The sequence below is a fragment of the Manis pentadactyla genome, chromosome Y (genome assembly GCF_030020395.1).
Source record: "Manis pentadactyla isolate mManPen7 chromosome Y, mManPen7.hap1, whole genome shotgun sequence".
Taxonomy (NCBI): Eukaryota; Metazoa; Chordata; class Mammalia; order Pholidota; family Manidae; genus Manis; species Manis pentadactyla.
In genome coordinates this window covers 36736364-36756242 of record NC_080039.1, presented here as the reverse complement: position 1 = coordinate 36756242, position 19879 = coordinate 36736364, and the positions used below count along the sequence as shown (strand labels likewise).

Sequence of the window (19879 nt, the reverse complement as noted above, 5' to 3'; positions counted from 1 at the left end):
ATGTGAGCATAAAACACTACAACTTCTAGAAGAAAACCTCCACGGACGAGGCAGTGGTTTCCAACGTGTGACAGCAAACACAGGCTGTGAGGATCACGTACTGATCAAGGCCACGTCATCAGAATGAAGGTTGGCTCCTTTCCGAAACACTGCGGTGGGAGGACAAAAGCGCGCCACCAGTTGGGAGGAGACGGGATGTCCCGTTCCTGACACAGCCCGTGCGTCTAGGAGGTACAGAGAGCCCTTACCACGCGAGGAGGAGACAGTGCACAACTGGGAGCTGACGAAGGATGCAGCCCTTCACCAAGATGACTGACCGTAAGCAAGGTCAGGCGCGGGCACTGCTTCCTCAGCAAAGACGCGGCAGTTGAAGACAAGCGGTACTCCACAGTGCCAGGAGGGGGAACCCTCGTGGGGCTGCAGGGTGGTGTGGCCAAGACACATGGGCAGCGCCAAGAAGGTAAGGCTCCTCCCACATGAACTGCCATCTAACTCCGAAGGACGGGGCCAAGAGAAGGGAAAGCTCAGGTTCCCAGAAAGCCAGTGTGCGAATGTTCACAGCGGGGTGATTCCCCTGAAACTGGGAAGGTGGCAAACCACCCCAGGCCCTTTGCCTGGTAAGCCCCGTGGCCACCCGTGCGTCAGAGTGCTGCCCAGCCACACCGTGAATTGCAGACGCCCTGTGAGGTTGCATTTCTGGACGTTCTGGAAAAGGGAATCCCAAAGCACAGAGTAGCACTTGCCAGGTGGTGAAGGGAAAGGGCTTTGGGGGGCTGGCCCCCTACCGATTCTGGAACTATCCAGGGGTGGCAGGAGGCACTGTCACCAAACCAGCAGCCCCCATGGGGAGACGCCATCCTGCATGTGGCAGCGTCAAGGCTTCCCATGGGAACCCGGGTGTGGCCGTGCTTGTTGGCACAGCGCCAGCACCAGACACCTGCCCCTCCCCAGACTGGCCACAGACCTGGGAGCCAGACACCCACTCCTGCCCGCGCCTGGCCTGCATGCTGCGAGCCCGGGATGGAGTGTCCCACCAAATGTGTTACGGGCACAGGAGAAGGCAGTCTGTCCGGGGGTCTGACAGGCAGACGTGGAACTAAGCTGAGGTGCCCATGTAGGCGGGGAGGGGCAGATGCTGGGCCTTGGGCTGCCCTGGGAGGCCCCAGGACAAGCAGGAACAGCAGGCAGCTCCAGCCAGACGTCACACAGGCCTTCTGGGGCTGCAGCTGGACAGATGACACCCACCTGCCTCTGTCCCCACCCAGTGCCCTTCTCATGCTTGTCACGGGTGCTCCAAGGGGCACTGAGCAGCACCCCCCCCACTGGACTGCCCAGGCCCTTCTGAAGGGGCTTTCTGGGTGAGGTGGGTATGGGAAAGGGGGTGCCTGCTGCCTATCTGCCACTCGTCCAAACCCCGCAGCCTGGTCCCCACTCCTCTCTCCTGCATGCTCCCAGCCCCCACTCTCACATGAGAAGGCAGTGCGAGTCCTTCTGGGTCCCCCTGGTCCCCACTCACCCGTCCCCCCACGGCTCTCCCGCAGCTTCCTCGGCCACGAGGATGTCGTACTCCTCGGCGGCGTACTTCTCCCAGTCTGAGAGCTCGGGGCCTTCGCTCTCGCTCTCCTGGAGGAACACACAGGTCAGGGGCTGCGGAGGCAGAGCGCTCACCCCGCACCCGCACATGACCGTCACCCTGCCCCGCCCCCTGCACTCACCCTGAGCAGGGAGGCCTGCTCTCTCTGCTCGTGGTCCAGGTACTTCTCGACGTTGAAGAACGTATCAAAGAAGACATAGGCCAGCTTACACTTCTTGAGGTCACCCAGCGAGATCCGCCCTGTGTGCAGGGAGCATTTACTGCCAGGAGGACTTGGGGCCCAGCGTGCCCTGGCAATCCACCTTCAAGAGCACCCTGTGCTCTGACAATGCCACGGACAGAGGAGGCCTACGAGGTGGCTCCACATGAGCAGTGGAGCAGGGCCCCGAGGATCTAAGCCCACACAGGTGGAGGGGGCACAAGGACACAAGCTCTGGCTGCCAGGGCACTCCCAGCAGATCATGTGAGCTGCCGGTACACACACTTACTGGGAGGGGCCCAGTCAGGGCGGGGGTCCAGGCCAGTCGGCTACAATGCCCCCGACCAGGATTACCAAACACAGGCACAACAGTAACTGAGGTGCCTGAGTTCAGGGGACAACTCCCTTTGTTCCTTTGACCTTGGGGGTGTCCCATGTCCCAACGTGGGCAGCTATCCACCCTCTTGGGCACAGCCTTCTCAGCTGTGCGGCAGGACAACCCCATCAACCCAGGTGTCCTGGCCACAGGGGGAGGGACGTACAAGTCTGGGACTCGGGCTGGTGGCAGGGGACCCAGGCTAGATCTCCCCGAAGATGCAAGGAGCACAGGCAGGGGGACTTGCATGTGTGGTCAGGACACCCACCACCTGGCCCTGGAAGGTATGTGTGCTCCCTATACAGGACAAGACCCCAGCATGGGGAGGGGGCGCTGAGGGGTCACATGGGGGCTGAGGAGGACAGGGAGGACTAGACACACCGTGCTGCTCAGCACTTAGTGACTGGCCCCGACAAAGCTGATGTCCCACGTGATGACACTAGCTCACCTGCCCTGGGTGCTATCACCAGTGACAAGGGGTTGGTACCAGTCCCCCTGAGGCCCTGCTCACCCTTGACACCAGCTCAGTGGGGATGGCTGTGCCCTGGTGGGCGCCCCTTCATGGAACCCTGTCTCACATGGGGGCATGCCTCACCTCATACAGGGGCTGCCCTACCTCACATGAGGGTGTCCCTTCTTAAACAAAGGTGTGTGCTCCACCTCACCCAGGGCACCCCATCTTGAACACAAGGTGCCACGCCTCACACACGGTGGTGCCACTTCTTACACTGACTTACGGGAGGCCCCATGGCACATGTGAGCTGCCCCATCTGACGCGTGGGCCATTACCTTCCCGCTGGGGCTTCACCAGGTCCAGCATCTGGCAGAGGCAGTCCTCGAAGGGCAGGGCCTCGATGGCCATGCTGTCCAGCCTGCGGCACTGCTCCTCATAGAAGTACTGCAGCTCGAACATGGACAGGGCTCCGTCGCCGTCCAGGTCCATGCAGCGGAACCAGTACTCGATGCTGCCATCAGCGCCAGTCAGTGCGGGCCTCGGGCAGCCTGGCCGCCCGGGACAGACCTCGCAGGGGACCGGCCACCCCCAGATGGACCCCTTCCGGGCTCCCTGCCTGGGGGGTGCCCCACCCAGGACTGACCACACCCGGATGGACCCTCAAGGATGACCGCTCATGCACGGCTCCTGATGTTCCAGCAGGTGAAGCACAGGCAGCTGCCAAGCACCTACCTGGTCGGGGTGTTTTTGTCTTCTTCGGAGATCAGAAACCACACAAAGTCAGCGTAGCTCATCTTCCCTTCCTTCTGTACGCTTCTGCCTCTGAGTTCAGGGCCAGCACGGGAGCCAGAGATGTGAGTGAGGAGGAGCAGCACGCCCCAGGAAGGCCGTGCCCGCCTCCCCTGGGTGAGTCGGGCCTACGTTTGCTCAATCCCACGTGGTTCCTACTTGAGAGGAAGTCTGAGGGTGTGAGCAGCTGTGCGACCCCAAAGGTGGTTCCCCAGGGTCCCGGGAGGGGCAGGAGCAGCTGCCACTGCTGAGTCAGCACTGCCTGCCAGCCTCCGATGCCTGGACTCTAGTGCTCGCTTGGACGGCCAGGGCCTGACTCGGACCCCCGACTCGAGGCCTGCGTCCCCCCTTCCGGGTAATGCCAGGGACAGAGATGTGCATGTGCCTTACTAACGGCATCACGTGACAATGTGTTCTCCCTTATGGCCTCGTTGGCGGCAGCACTCAGAACACACACCCGTGTCAGGACCTGAGCTGGAACGAGCTCAGGCACAGAAAACCGGCCACCATCATGAGAAGGAAGACCAAGAAGCAGTGAGCTGGCACGTACCGCGTCACGGCTCCTGAGAAAATCCTCTCGATCATCTTGGTGGATATAGCTGCAAAGAAGAACAGGCCGTGAGTCCCTGCAGGGTGGTCCTGGCCCGTGGCCCCGGAAAAGGCGGGCGGGCTGAGGGCTGAAATGCTGAGAGCCAGGCCTGGTCAGGGCGGAGCTGGGGAATGCGCAGCCCCCGGCACATGCCTGTCCCCTGAGCTTTCCCATCCTGGGGGCTGAGCCCAAATGTGAGTCACAGGTGGAAAGCAGCTGCAGCTCCAAGGCAGGAGAAGCCCGTGAGGAGCACAACTCGCCTGCGTTCACCCCCAGGCGTCTGCTTCCCGACACTGTCACTGCGACTGGTCAGAGCAAACGTGCACCTCAGCTAACACCCAACTCACAGGCAGGAGTGCTGGAGGACACGTAATAGTTCCCTGGGCCACTGTAACCACCACCGACCACGGGCTTTAAGAAGACACGTCCCCCGTGCTGGAGGCTGGACCCCGAGGTCCAGGTATGGGCGGGGCGGGGCCTCCTGAGCCTCCCCCCTGGTTGTGCAGATGCCGTCTTCTCCCTGTGTCCTCAGGGGGTTGTTCCTGTGTGTCTGTGTCCACATCTCCTCTTATAGGGACACAAGTACTATGGGATCAGGGCCCACCCTATGGTCTCATTTTACCTTCATCCCCTCTTTAAAGGCCCTCTCCAAATACAGCCCCATTCTGAGGTCCTGGGGTGAGGGCTTCATTCCACAAATTTGGGGGGACACAGTTCAGCCCATACTAAGCATATGCCCACAAGATAGGGAAATAAAGACAGTCTTTTCCCCTAACCCCCACTTCACCCTAACTCAGTGAAATGAGTTTCACCCCTAATGGGAAATGCCTGTATGTGTCAGAGTTTGAATTGTGTCTTCTGAGAAGACATATCCATGTCCTGACTCCTGGAACTTGTGAAAAGGACCTTATGAGGAGATAAGGGTCTCTGCAGATTTGACTAAGTGAAGAATTGGAGATGAGGTAATCCTGGATTAGGTGCCATCAACAAAAACAGATAAGGAGATACACAGACACAGGAGAAGCCACATGGACAAGGAGGCAGTGATGGGAGGGACAAGCCCAGGGCCGCCTGGAGCCCCCAGAAGCTGGAAGAGGCAGGAAAGAGCCTCCCCTGGAGCCTGGGGAGGGAGCAGGCCCCACCCTGCCTGGACCTCAGACACTTGGTCTCCAGAGCTGGGGCAGAATAAATCTGTTGTTTTAATCCATGTAGTCTGTGGCAAGTTACAGCAACCTCCGCAGAGTCTTGCACACCCCTCCTGGGTGACAATCCCTCATTAACTCCTTCATATTGGACTCCTGGCTGTCAGAGGACAATACCCTGCTGTTTCAGTCAGAGCAGCCCCAGGGAACTAGCACAGCTGACCCGGATTCCCATGTCCAGTGATCTGCAAACAGAGCACCACAGGAACCCCCCCACCCCCCACTCACCGTGGGCTGCACAGGACAGGGTCAGCACTGACTGCTTGCTCCTGTATTATGTGAGGCCAATCCCATTGCTGCTTGAGAAGCCCCTTTCAGCTTTTGAAACTGGCCCAAATGGAAGGGATGTATCATGGCACCCATATCACCACGCAGATTGTTCTGCAAGGCACTGAGTGTACTGTCCAGGCCAAGACCACTGTCCCACAGTTACTGGTATTCTAAGGGCAGACGAGGCCATGATGCCAGTAGCTTCAAGCCCTGCTTGTTGACAAACCTTCAAGGCAGACCCTGTGAGTGCGTCCAGGTGTGATGCTTCAGTTCATGGGACAGGAGGCCACAGGGTCAGGGTCAGGCTGCAGGGACTTGGGACCAGGGCTGGGGAGCTGGAGGGCCTGTGGGCTGGGTTGACGTCATCCGGGCAAACTGTGTGCCCAGCCCCCACGGGCTGATCCCGGAGCCCATGCCAGAACTGAAATGTGTGGTGAGTTTAGGGATGATATTGCCCGGGGCCCAATGCCAGGCAGAGAGACAGAGAGGAGATAAGCCCAGAGAGCTGGTGTCTGGGAAACGCTGCACAGACCACCACAAATAAAGCAGATGCCCAGCTGGGCTCAGAAATTCTCTCATGAATGTGGTTATTAGGAAAAATTACATGAGAAGGTGCAAGAGTAAGGAAATCTGTCAGGAAACTTAAAACCCCGAAGGCATACTTAAATTTCAGCTGACTTATGTACTAGGAATTTTGACCTCTTGCAATAGAAAATAGAAAGACCTAACTTTCCTGCTAAGGAAACACCCACACAGGATTCTTTCCCACCACGTCTGAATTGTGAGGAGGCCTAAAATTAACCTGCCCGGCCCTCTGTGCTGAGAACGGACAGAAGCCCACAGAGCTCTGCTGTTAGGGCAGGAAATGAGGCTCAGAGAAAAAGGCATCTGGGCGCTGAGCGGTCATCGCGGGCACCAGGCTCACGCTCCTCTGGGTTCTGGATGCAGCACCCTTCCAGATCCTGCCCACCCAGAACTGGCTGTTTGCTGTCCGAGCACAGCGCCTGGCTCCATCCTCGCGGAGAGGCTGGTCCACAGACAGGCCCCCCGCAGCCCCCGCGCCGGAACTGCAGGGAGCCAGGAAGGAGAAGAAGCAGAAGACAGACTGGGCAGGGACAGACCTTCAGCTCCCCTGCTGAGCAGGTGTTCGCTCAACTGTGCGAGTGGGTGCTGGAGCTCACTGAGCTGTACCCGGGGGCTTTGCCAAGTTAGGGCTCACCCAGCAGACCTGGCGTGAACCTCACAGTGGGGGAAGGGCAGTCCCTCAACACTTGGGGAAAACCGACAGCTGGAGGACACCGCGGGAAGGAACTAGGTGGGCAGGGCAGGTGAGGAAGGATGCGGCACATGGAGCTGGTGCTGCCAGGATAGGGCCCACCTCCCGACCCTGCAGGGAGGCTGTCCCGCTCCCTGCACTCAGAACCCACATAAGCCACCAGTGTCCCTGCATCCCTGTGCTTCCTGCAATGACAGGCCACTCCTAGAGAGGCCAGGGCTGCAGGGCAGGGGCGGGCTGCAGGCGAAGTGGCCCAAGTGGGGCTGTGGAGGAGGCATGGGTGGGCAGTCAGGGTGCGTCGGGCTAAGGAAGGCACCGGCACGGGAGGGAGCTGTGCACCCGCCCCAGCCACATGCTCACCGTGGTCGTTGTGGCGGGCCAGGTCCTGGGCATCAATGAGGAGATCATGGTCCGTGTCCAGCTCCCAGAACTTGCAGTAAATGACGTAGAAGTGCTCGTAGGAGAAGTACTCTGTCAGCTGGTTGATGTCCGCTTCCTCCTCCAGGAGGGCCACGTTCTGCGGGCAAACCGAGGAAACCGCTGCCTTCCCTGGGGTGCAGGCTTTTGTCCTGAGACCCCTCCCCAGGTGTCTCACGTTGAGCGCGGATGGTTCAGAGCTGGTCAGGATTGTGCGATGACTGGGAGCAGGGGTGCACCTGCTTGGGTGGCACTCTGGTTTGGGAGCCCCTGGGTAGGGGCTGCCCCGAGGCTTGGCCTGGCTGCCCACCAGTAGTACATGGTGGCCCTGCAGCTTGCACGCTCTCATCCCGCCTACACTGACATGGGCAGGTCGGCACCCCATTCTAAGGCCACCTGTTTACAGAACCTGTGCATAGAGGGCAGGCGGGTGAGTGGAAGACTGTGGACAGGGCAACTGGGAGGCCGTGTGCTCCTGCTGGCCCGCCGGGTCCTACCTGCAGGAAGGTGCTCCTTCGGAGCTCCGCGCACGTGATTTTCCCGGTCCAGGACCTGTTGACTGTGTAGAAGATCCTCTGTATGACCTGCAGGAGGAGGGGGCGGGACTTGGGCCGAGACCCGGAGCTGCAGGGCCCCGCGCCGCCAGCAGAGGGCGTCCGCCACACACAGCTCTGCGGGCGGGGGAGGGAGGGGGCGGAGCCAGGCCCGGAGGTGTCCCGAGAGGCTGCCCCCAGCCCCCGCAGGGGCCTGCCCAAGCCACACTCAGACGGACACCCCTGAGGCGGGGAAGGGGTGGCGTGGACGGGAGCGGAGGGCGGAAGTCTCACAGCGGGGTTTTGTAAAGACCAGCTCTGAACACATCCACACCTGACTCACCCCTGGATGAAAAGCTGAAGTTTAAGGTTGGAGAGGGGGCCAAAAGGCTTAGTCAGCTCTGGACTCAGATGGGGATGCCCTCCTTCGGGGCGCCCTCCCGCTCTCCCCACCACCCCACGCCTTCCCCTCCCCTGCAGGGCAGCAGCGGGCGGTCTGCACAAAGCCCGTTCATGTTCTGCAGTCAGTGACTCATACAGATACAACACAATTCCGATCGCCTTGCTTCAATGAGTCGAGGCCAGCACAGGGGAGCAAGGACAGTGGGGCAGACACGGGGCTCCCCCATGTGCACTCCGTGTGTTTCAGGGCAGACCAGCGCGCGGAGCCATGGGCCCCACCATGCATTTCACGCGCAGTCTCAGGACATGGGAGTGGGCGCCCATTGGGCAGCAGGAGCATGGGATGTTCCCCAGGCTGCCTGGGCCTGCGGGTGCAGTGAGGTGCGGCTGTGAATGCGGGGGCCATGTGACTGCGACTGCAGCTGAATGAGGCTACGGGTGTGACACGGGCACATGCAGATGCAGGTTCAGGGGGCTTGTGCCTGCACGATGCCCAGCGGGGGAGGCCGCGGGCAGGGCAGTGCTCTCTGAAGCCGAAGGGCCCCTCCCTGCCTGGGGGAGCCAGCAGGGTCTGCTGACTGCTGCCGGTGTGCGGACCCCCTCTCAGAGAGCACACTGGGCTCCGGGCCAGGTACAGACCCCTCACTCCCTGTTCTCCAGGGGTGAAGGGCTGGCTGTGGGGCACGTGTACTCACAGTGGTGATGTAGCGAGAGTGGAACTCCGCGGCCTCCCTCAAAAAGGCCAGGCCAGGGTGAGTGTTCACCACGTCCTGCACACAGGAGACAAGAGACCTCATGGACGCACAGGACCCTGGAGCACCCACCCTTTCTGAATACACCCTGCAGGTCCTGCACCAAGGGGTGAATAAGACATTCCAGCCAGGGCACTGCTGCCCAAAATCATGCTGTGCAATTGTGAACAACCATTACCCCTCCCGCTAAGAGTACAGGACAGCTACTGATAGCCCCTTACCACCCGGGACCTGGACTTGCAGAAACATGGAAGGCCAAACACATCAGCCCATTTGATTTGTGATACATGCTCATTTTATCGAGGGCTATAGTCATGCCAACCCTGTGAGTCACTTCCACTCAAAGCTCTGGTGATTCCTGCACTTGGAGGTGGGTGTCCAGGGACTCCTCACCACCAGTCGCCTCGGCCCCCCACCCACCGTGGAGTGCGCGCTCCCATGCACAGAGCAGGAACGTCCTGTGGACACGCTCCTGTGCACAGAGCAGGAATGCCATGTGGAGACCCTTTTCTGCAGCTCCCCAACCTGCTTCTACATAGGAAGAGGAGCCGCAGTGGTGCTAATTTGTGTCTCCAAGACTCCACGTTCTGTGGGTTCATGGCTTGGGAAGTGTCTGCCCACCATACTCGGGTGGATGTTCCTCAAACCATCTTTCCTGGAAGCAGTGCCTGAGGAAAGGCAGCCAGACTCATGTGTGCATGCCTGTGTGTGGTGTAGACCTGCAGGCAGCACAGGAGAGGGAGGGATGCCGTATAGATGTGGGAGCCCACAGTGGGAAGGAGGGCTGCAGTGCAGGCCTGGGAACGCACCTGCAGAAAGGGGATGAAGTCCTCCTGCACCAGGTAGTTGCAGCCGGGGCTCCCAAGCAGGTGGAGGAACCTGGCGGCGGTGTCGTGGCAGGTGTGCAGGATCCTGGGGGACAGGGGCCCAGCTTCCTCGCATGTGCCCACAGGCCCCTCCCAGGTGGGGCGGAGATGCTCTAACGCGAGGGGCGCAACCAAGCGGCTCAGGGGCAGGGGTGACAGGCTGGGGCGGAGAGCCAGCCATGGCCACCGGGATGGGGACCCGCTGCCCTGCCCTCGCCCACTCCCTGGGTCAGGCCCAGACTCACTTTCTCCACATGGCAACGAACTTGTGGACGGAGACAGAGCCTGTGCGCTCTCCCCCTGCACCGCAGAAAAGCGGCGCCTTCCAGTACAGCGGGCAGCCACAAGCCTGCAGCAGAGTGGGCAGGACGGCGGTTAGCATGGGCTGAGCACCACCGCTGGCTCCCCAAGGACAATCAAAGTGAACCGCTGCTGCAGAGAACCCGACATTCAGAACAGGAGGCACGTCAGAGGTGAGCTCATGGGTTCTGCAAAATGCAAAGCGTGTTCGTTCCTGCACCCTAGGGTCAGTAACACGTGCTCATCCCAGCGGTCACATAGGTGACAGCAACACAGTCTGGGACACAGAACACAAGCCTGAGCAGGGGACAGTCAGCAACCATAACAGCAGGCCTGGCGAGTCCCCAAACTCTGGAAACTAAGCAGCGTAAGCGAGGGGACCCTGGGAAGTTAGACTAGAGAATATTTTGAGAGCAATAATGGAAATGTCCCATATGCAAACTTAATAGGACACGGCAATATCAGGACTAACTTTTATAGCTTTAAATACACATACCAAGAAAGGAAGGGAAGGCTGAAAACTGGCAACCTAAGCTTTCATCTCAAAAAGTAAGGAAGAAAACACACAGCTGCTGTGAAAGATAAAGCTGGTACCAGCAGCAAAACTCAGCAACACAAAGGCCAGCTCTTCAAAAAGGGGCTTAAAGCTCAATGCAATTTAGCAATGTCAGCCACCACTGCAGACCCCACAAGCGGTAAGAACACAGGAAGTGGACACGAGTAACTTTATGCCAATAAATATGACAACTTCAGTGACATGGACACGTGCCTTGATTAACATGTCAAACCACAACAAACACACAGAGAATGTGAACACTACACACTTCAAGAAATTGAATCTGAGATTTAAAACTCACACAAAATTTCAAACCCAAGGGGCTTCACCAGTAAATTCTTATAAACATTTAGGGAAGAAATTGTATTAACTGTATACAAACTCTTTCAAAGAATAAACATAGGGGACGTTTCTCAGTTCTCGCTAATAGGCCAGCATATCCCGGATACTGAAGCCTGTCGAGGACGCAAGGAGACTCACAGGCCAGTCATCTCTCAAAGGCACAGGCACAAAAATCCTGCACAGAATGCATGTGAGCAAAGTGAGATCAGCAATACAAAAAAAACACCATTAATTAAAAACCAACAGACCAGGAAACTAGGAATAGAATAAAGCTCTTCCAAAGAACTCAGCTGCCTCAACACCCAAAAAGCAAATAACCCTATTAAAAAATGGGCAGAGGATATGAACAGACACTTCTCCAAAGAAGAAATTCAGATGGCCAACAGGCACATGAAAAGATGCTCCACATTGCTAATTATCAGGGAAATGAAAATTAAAACCACAATGAGATATCACCTCACACCAGTTAGGATGGCCAACACAGAAAAGACAAACAACAACAAATGCTGACGAGGATGCGGAGAAAGGGGAACCCTCCTACACTGCTGGTGGGAATGTAAGCTAGTTCAACCACTGTGGAAAGCAGTATGGAGGTTCCTCAAAACACTAAAAATAGAAATACCATTTGACCCAGAAGTTCCACTCCTAGAAATTTACCCTAAGAATGCAGGATCTCAGTTTGAAAAAGACAGATGCAGCCCAATGTTTATCGTAGCACTATTTACAATAGCCAAGATATGGAAGCAACCTAAGTGTCCATCAGTAGATGAATGGATAAAGAAGATGCGGTACATATACATAATGGAATATTATTTAGCCTTAAGAAGAAAACAAATCCTACCATTTACAACAACATGGATGGAGTTAGTGGGTATTATGCTCAGTGAAATAAGCCAGGTGGAGAAAGACAAGTATCAAATGATTTCACTCAAAGATTTCAAGACTTCCTGGAGTACATCAGTGAAGGTTTCATCTATCAGTGTGGAGAGGAGCAGAGAGATCAGTGGCGGGAATGCAGCTGGGGAGCTACCGCCACACGCTGTCACCCAGGAAGGGCCTCGGCAGGCCTGCCGTTCGGCAGGAAATGAATGTCTCTTCCCCGAATCTTGGGTCGGTGGGAAAACCCAGCTTACTTCACATAGTGCACAAAAGCCAGTGCACGATGGAGCAGTCCTAACGTGAATGGTAACAGGGAACCTTCTGGAAGAATGTGTAAAGGAAGCATCGGCCCGAAGAGGCACATGCCACCTCAGAGCAATAGGCCTGAGGGGTACTGCAGGGAGAAGTGCCCACGGACGCTGTGAAAATGGCTCTACACTCAGGAGTGAGCACATGAGACAACAGGACACACAGGAAGGCTTGAAGGTAAAGGCTGAAAATGCCAGGAGTGGCGACAGTGCAAGGAGCCGGGACTCGCACACACGGCCAGGGGGCGGGAAGTGGTGCAGCTGCTGGGGCAGCGCTGCCACGTGGGACACCACAGTCGTACAGGATTGTCCCAAGAGCACACGAACAGGGGCTTCCGCTCCTGGGAGACACGGCCAACGGTGTTCTCGTGGTTCTACTCACAATGGTCCTGACGCAACAACCCCGCCGTCCAGAGCAGCAGGCTGGATGAACAGTGGGTTGGTGTATGCACTTTGGGGTGCGTGCTGCCTGTAAGGGGGCGCACGACAGACCTTGGAGGGGATGGCTCCAAGCCGCGCAGTGGGATAAAATGCAGCAATGAGAACCCACTGCCACCTGCAGGTGTGGACTGTCTCATGAAGGTGAGCGGAGAAGCCGGGTGGGAACAAGGCTCGTGCCTGACAACTGAGAAGTGATCCGCGAGGCCATGCAGCACCAGGCTGGTGACCCAGAAGGGGCGGGCAGAGGGAATTAACCTGGGGTGCTGGAAACCCTCGGCATCTTGCTCTGGGTGGTGGTAGTGTGGGTGTGAGAACCCAGTGGTCTCAGGATGGGTGGTCCAGGGCAGCACTGCCCTACTTCATGGCTCCAGGCCCTGGTCAGCGCCCGTGGTCCATGCCCTTCACGACCTGTGCACTCTCCTGAACGGGGTCACCTATGCTCGGCTCCCAGGACATGCTGGTGTGACTGTGGCCCCAAGCCTATCCAGTCCTACAGGAGAGCTGGTAGCCCTACAGCTCTGGCCCTGACCTAAGTGACCTCCCAAGACTTGGTCATATTCTGAAGTGAATGGGAAGCATTACCTCTAAAATGCAAAAGATGTAAAGAAACATTTTGTAAAAAATTATAAAACTGTCACTCCAAAGGAAAAGGTACATCACATATTAAGATCCCATGTTTTATAAATGCTATGTAAGCGCCTGTTTATAAAAAAGCACATTTTGTAAGTGCACAGAGGAAGATCCATTCCCTGTCAGGTGCAGAGACGTGCCTCGGTCATGCACCCCTCCCAGCACCCCCCAGCCCTCCCCTGCCCCAGGGAGCTGGTCTGCCATTCTCAGAATGTCACATAAAATGGAACTGTGGCACTGGTGGTGCCTTTCGGTCTGTCGGCTCCTTCCACTGTGTAAATTGCATCCGAGATTCATCACACTGCTCTGTGCATGAAATAAGAAATATATGTACTGGTCTTGGCCCCAGTTCCTGGCACAGAGCCCCTAAATTTCTTGGAATGTCCTGAGTGACAGGAGGGTCTTTTGTCCTAATGAGGTGCCTGTGTGGAGTTGTGGACGGGGCTGGTCACCAGGCAGACCTAGCCCTAGTTAGAAGCTAGAACTTGCAGCCCCACCTATGGTCTGGGAAAGAAGGCATGGGGATTGGCTTAGTGACCCATCAGGCCGATGTGACGAAGCCTCCATAAAAAGACAGTATGTGGCTCAGAGAGCTTCCGGGCTGGAGCATGGGTCCACATACCAGGAGGGCAATGGTTCTCACTCCTCGGGGTCGGATGCTCCAGCCCTCAGGTCCCTCCCGGACCCTGCCCTCTGCACCTTCCATCTGTGGCCTTTATCCACCCTGTGTTATACTGCTAACCCTCGAACAGCACAGGTTTGAAGTGCCTAAGTGCATTTAAACAGGCTTTTCAATGTGGGCACTGGAGATGGTTTTGAAGATGAGAAACAGTGTGAAACAAACAGGCAGATGCACAGCACAGCACACAGGTATCTAAACAATTAAGAAAGAGGTGTGTTGTGAATGCAGAGAATATGTAGATCCTAGTTTATTTTATCGTTTGTACTATAAGATCAATGTAGGCTATTGCCAGTTAAGTTTTTGGGGAGTCACAGGTTGTATGTGGGTTTTTGACTGACCCCTAAAGACTGTGTTACTCAGAGGCCAACTATACGAAAAACTGGTAGATGTAGGTGTTTCCCTGGGTTCTGTGAGCTCTTACGGCAAATTAGGGACTGTGAGAAGGGCTGTGGGGCCCCATGAACCTACAGCTGGTCCGTCAGAGGCACCTGGGACCTGGGACTGGCATCTGAAGGGGCATCCCGTGGAGCTGAGCTCTTCTGCAGTGGCTTCTTCGCTAACGCCAGGTGGTGGTGTCAGAACTGAACCGAAGTGCAGGTAGGACGCCTGAGCAGGAGGCCTCACCGGACACCAAGATGCTGGCACCTTGACCTGGGACTCCAAGCCCCAGAGCCGTGAGAGATCGATGCGTGCTGTTCACAAGCCCCAGCCCGGGCGCTGTGAGGGTGGCCTGACTAAGACAGATGGCTAGAGAGCAGCCACACAAAAGGGGCGAGGGTGGGCGACAACCGGGCCCTCACACGGGGCCGCCGGGGATGTAACATGGTGCCAGCAAGTTAAGCAAAGATTTACTGCATAATCCAGGGACCTCACAACTGTATACACACATGGAAGAGCTGGAAACGGGGGTTCACACACGTGTACCTGAATGTGTTCACTGAAGTCACAGTCATTATTCCAAATAGTAGCCACCCAAACATGCAGAGCATGAGCCGTGCACATAGGGGACTATTACTCAGCCCTGAAGAGGAGGGGGGCCCTGACACATGCACAGCATGGATGGACCTGAGCCCACGGTGCCCAGGGAGAGGCGCAGGCACACAGGGACACACGGACTGGGATCTGTTCACAGGAAACGCCCAGAACAGGCAGATGCACAGACAGACATGGATTCATGGCTGTTGGGCTGGGAAGGGTGGGGAGACCTGCTTGTGGGGATGGGGTTTCCTTTGTGGGGGGGGGGGGGGTAGAATGTTCTGGAACCAGACAGAGGGGGTGGTTGGTTGTTCAACACTGAATATGTGATAAAGGTCTCTGGACTGTAGGCTTTACAATGGTTAAAATGCTGATGGTTTTATGTGACCACATACACACACTGTCTACTGTAAGGTCCTGTGCATATAAAGCTCTAGAAGACTCCACCTCATCTAGGTGACAGTAGGTGAGCAGGGGCAGCGTAGGGGGTGTGCCAGGATGGGAGGAGTGGGGCTTGCAGGTGCTGGGAACACTTGCGCCCCACTGCTATGGGGCAGGGAACCCAGTGCCAAAGCCTGTTAGGTCGTACATGTCACACACGTGGTGCTGGGGCTGCCATGGGCACGGCGCAGGGGGGATGGGGAGTCACTGAGGAGGTATTGTGGCCTGGGTGATGGCTCCGTGAGAGCATATGGCCCGCATGCACTGGGCAGCTAGTGGGGGCTCACTGCATGGACCTTGGCATAAACACGCCACCACTGCACATACCCACGGAACCACGGGCAGCCCACGCCTACCCAAGCACCACCCGTGGAAGGACACATGGACAAAAGCCCACCACGAGAAAGGCGTAGGGAGCCATCATGTGGGGGAGGAAACTGAAGCTGCAGTGAGGAGGTACGTCCTGCAGGGTGGCCCCGACCACAGCGGCGCTGGGAGCTGCAGGGCCACAGGACAGCCCACTGCGTGTACCTGCACGTGCTCCAGAAAGTCGCCGTGCTTGTTCCAACGATTGGCACCCAGGCACCTGACGACCAGGGCTCAACTCTGCCATCCTGACAACCTGGGGATGCGATGCAGGCAACGACCGTGCACACCAGCACGGAGAGCAGCTCCGCTCACAGAGTGCTGGGGGCGACCACAGCTACGGCCTGTGTGCGCATGTGGCTGACTGGCCGGGAGGACAGCGCCAACCCCACACAGAAGCACGACCCGCTCATGGGGAATCCCACAAGACAAGGCAGGCCCTGACGCCAGGAGGAGGCCAGGGGCAGTCCTGGGGCAGCGAGGCAGGGCAGGATGAGACGGGGATGAGACAGGGGCTAAGGGCCTCTGAGGGACACAGAGGGGACGTGGGGAGGGGCCCCGGGGGCAGGGAAGGGGCCGGGGCCAGGCGCGTGTCCCCCAGACAGTGGAGGAGGAGACACACTCTCAGAAAGTCTGAAGGTACAAACTTAAACGGGAGATCTTCCCGTATATGAATTACAGACCAGTGAAGGGACCATAAGAGTTAGTTCCCATCAAAAGCTTGGAAAACATGACGGAACAGACAAGTGTGAGGGCGCAACAAACCCGAGAGCAGAAATTCAGGAAAAGACACAAACCCAGGAAGGAATCGGGGAAGCTGACAGCTTCCCTGAAAGACGATGCAGACCGGTCTCCAGCACGGCCTGTGGCGGGGGCAGAAGTAACTGACCCAACAAGGGAAAGGGCGGTGTGTGCGCACCTGATAAAGATGTTCAAAATCATACAATAAAATAAGGAAGAGCTTTAAAGTAATAAATTTGTAAGTCAAGCAAAAAATTGGTTTATAAGAAGTATAAATGATGAAAACCGACTGGAGAAATTAAAATCCCAGGTGAAGCGGTGACATCACAGCAGAGCTGGGAGACGGCGGCTCGGCAAGGGGGCCGCGGGGGAGCCTGAGAAGCAGAGAAGCTGAAAGCAGGGCAGAAATGAAGCGGACGCAGGCTAACCCGTGTGGCTGACCCTGAACCCCAAACTGGGCGAGAACAACTGGATGACTGGAGTATGTGCATATCTTGCTTAACAACCAGGGGTGAAATTTCACGGGAAATATTAGCAGATGAAGAAAAATGCACACCGAAAGAGCCCTGAGATACCGTTTCCCACCGACAAGGCCCCAAGCCACTCACTGGCTCCGTCACGGCAGACAGTGAGAACTCATGACTGCAGAGCCCTTCTGGAGGGACTCTGGGAACCCTGGATAACAGCCCACATGCCCTCCACTGTGGCCTGGTCATGCTCTTAGGGAAAGCAGTCCCAAAGACAGACAACGACATGAAACTGTGCACACGGCTATTCCTGCAAAAAGGGGCAGCCTCCGTGGGAACAGGCCACGGCTCACCCACACACAGAGCACCAGGCACCGGCAGGGGACACGGGGTGCAGGCGGTCCTCTTGGTTTTAAAGTCCACTGCCACAGTTCCATGGACATGCCAGGCTCCCCTCCGAGCACGGTTCCAACTTCGTCTTAACAGCACACAAGTGTGAGGACGGGCGGGAGAAGAGGAGCTGCCGGCCCTGGACACCACACACCACGAAAGGAGCGTGAGGTGCACACTGCCCCTTCCCCAGTCCATGGGGGCCTGTCCTTGCACCTGCTGCTCAGGTCACACACAGAGCGCAAGGTGTCTGGCTATAAGGCCCACATCCCGGCAGCAGGGACATGCTGTCAGGAAGTAAGTTGGCTGTGAACTCACCCCTGGGTGCATAAGCTGCAGGCACCCTAGTTCTCTGCCAGGTGAAAGTCTGGTTTTCAACACCAAACCCCACTTGTCTCTGTTCGGCCGATGGCCAACGAGCAACTTCAGCGTTTAGAACCTACTGCCTCAGTGGACGCTTGGACGGTGGATAGTGGAGGCCAGGTGGATGGGTGGCTAAGTTGTGAAGAAACACTACACAGAGCACACAGGATTTGACGGAATGCAAATGAACCACCGAAGAAATGGCTGAGTGCAGGATGCTATGCCCACAGTGGGGCAGGAGGTTCTGGGCACAGCCAGAGGGATTTAGTGAAAGCGCACGATGTTGGCGAGGCTGTGATGGAAACAGAACAGTCCAAGCAGAAGGGAGGCCAGCAAACCCCTGAGGTAGAGGCGCCTGCAGATGTCTCACAGCACAGGGAATGTGAAGTGTAAGACCAGACTGAGAAGTAACATGCATTAGCCCGGGCTCAGAGAAGATGCCCCCTCTGCACCCTATGCCACTCAACAAGATGTGCTCTGTCCAAGCTATGCCACTACGCTTTTCACAAAGAAATGAAACACGTTAATTCCTAGTGTTTCTACAAAACAGCATGCTATCAGTCTCACTACTTTTTCCATCTCCCTATACACTAACGACCAACTGTAAGAGAGTTTTTAACGTTTCAGCAAGCTTTAGCGGTCACAAAACGGCTGTCATCTTTCCCTCGGAAGGAGATGGCTTTGCATGGTTTCGGCGGCCAGTCACTTTTACGGTTGCAGGCGGGAGGGCAAAGCAAGGAACTCCATGCTGATTTGGGGTGATCTGCAACATACAGTGTTTGCTGAGAAGACACCCACGTGCAGACTGTGACACTTTCAACCTAAGAAATGGGAGAAATTCAGTATGTGCACATGTACACACATGCATATCTACATGTACTTGCTCATGCTAAGAAGAAAAACAGCCAAAAGGCAATGCAGGGCTGTGAAAACTGTTACCGGAAGAGGAGACGGGCTGGAGTAGACCATCTGGACTTACCTGAGTAGTTCTGGATTTTTGGTTTAACTTCGTAACCCTGTTTTTACCCACTTACAAAACAATTTTAGAAAACTCTCACAAGGCAAATCTCTAATACAACGGAACACTTCCCAAGTCATCCTCTGAGAACAGTGTTACCCTACCACAAAAACCAGACACAGGAACCCCCAGAAGCCTACCAGCAGGTCTCCATGACCACAGGGCAAAAATCATCAATGGAGAAACTAGCAAAGAGAATCCAGCAACACACAGAAAGGACTGCACACCATGACCAAGCGGGAGTCCTTCCAGGAAAGTAAGGCTGGTTTAACACTGGAAAAGTCAACTCATGTCATGTCCCGCATCAGGAAGGCAAAAGCAAAGCCACACGACCATCTTAGGAGAAGCAGGAAAAGCATCTGACAAGCCCAGCATCCTGTCTAAACAAAGACACTCAACAAACCTGGACCAGAATGGACGTCCTCTACCTGACAAAGGGTGTGTAAGAGCAGCCCAGAGCTGACGTCATGTCAGGGGTGAAAGCATGGAGACTTTCCCCACCAGACCAGGAGCAAGACCAGAGCCTGCACTTGGTGGTTGTCTCCAGCACCACAGTGGAGTTCTAACCACAGCAGTTCAGTGAGGCAGAGAATAGGACGTCCACACGGAAAAGGAAGAAATGAAACTATCTGTACTCACAGGAGCCACAATCACTTCTATACAAAATCCTAAGGAATACGCTAAAAACCAGTACAACTGATGACTGAGTTCAGAAGATTGCAGGATATAAGGTCGATACGCAAAAAAACAGCTGTATTTTTAACATTTGCAATGAACAATCCATAAATAAAATTGAGAAAACAATTTCATTTATAATAGCATCAGAAATAAAAAAATACTTTGGAACAAATATAATAGAATCTATAGAAAACTTAACCTTGAAAACTATGAAATGTTTCTCAAAGAAATTAAAGACATAAATAAATGGAAAGACATTCCACATCCATGGATCAAAAGACTGCTATCGCTGAAATGGCAATACTCCCCAAGCTGATCAACAGATTCAATGTACCCCCTGTCAGCACCCCAGTTGGCATCTTTGTAGGAACCTGACAAGGTGATCCTACAGTTCATGTGGAAGAGCAAGGGGCCGCCCTGAGCTAAAACAATCTTGAAAAAGAAGAACAAAGTTAAGGACTCACATGCCCCTGTTTCAAAACTTACTGCAAAGCCAGAGTACATCAAGGCAGGGTGGTACTGGCATAAAGACAGAAACATGGTAGGGAGAACAGAGTCAGAACCCTGTATTAAGCCTGCACAT

The 19879-nt window shown here is 55.9% G+C and overlaps 1 protein-coding gene across 4 annotated transcripts in view; it reads right to left on the bottom strand.

The window, feature by feature from the left end:
* Nucleotides 1-19879, bottom strand: part of LOC118935973 (serine/threonine-protein phosphatase 2A regulatory subunit B'' subunit beta) — a 45153-nt gene that overhangs the window by 2131 nt on the left and 23143 nt on the right. For 3 of the 4 annotated variants that reach the window (XM_036932679.2, XM_036932680.2, XM_036932683.2), the window contains exons 3-12: nt 9965-10068; nt 9663-9765; nt 8797-8871; nt 7664-7750; nt 7110-7266; nt 3963-4011; nt 3356-3445; nt 2959-3134; nt 1716-1834; nt 1517-1623 (exon numbers count right to left, since the gene is read on the bottom strand). In XM_036932679.2, coding sequence (XP_036788574.2) covers nt 1517-1623; nt 1716-1834; nt 2959-3134; nt 3356-3445; nt 3963-4011; nt 7110-7266; nt 7664-7750; nt 8797-8871; nt 9663-9765; nt 9965-10068 — 1067 coding nt within the window. The remainder of the gene's footprint in view (nt 1-1516; nt 1624-1715; nt 1835-2958; nt 3135-3355; nt 3446-3962; nt 4012-7109; nt 7267-7663; nt 7751-8796; nt 8872-9662; nt 9766-9964; nt 10069-19879) is intronic. The other variant, XM_036932681.2, reaches the window with a different exon arrangement.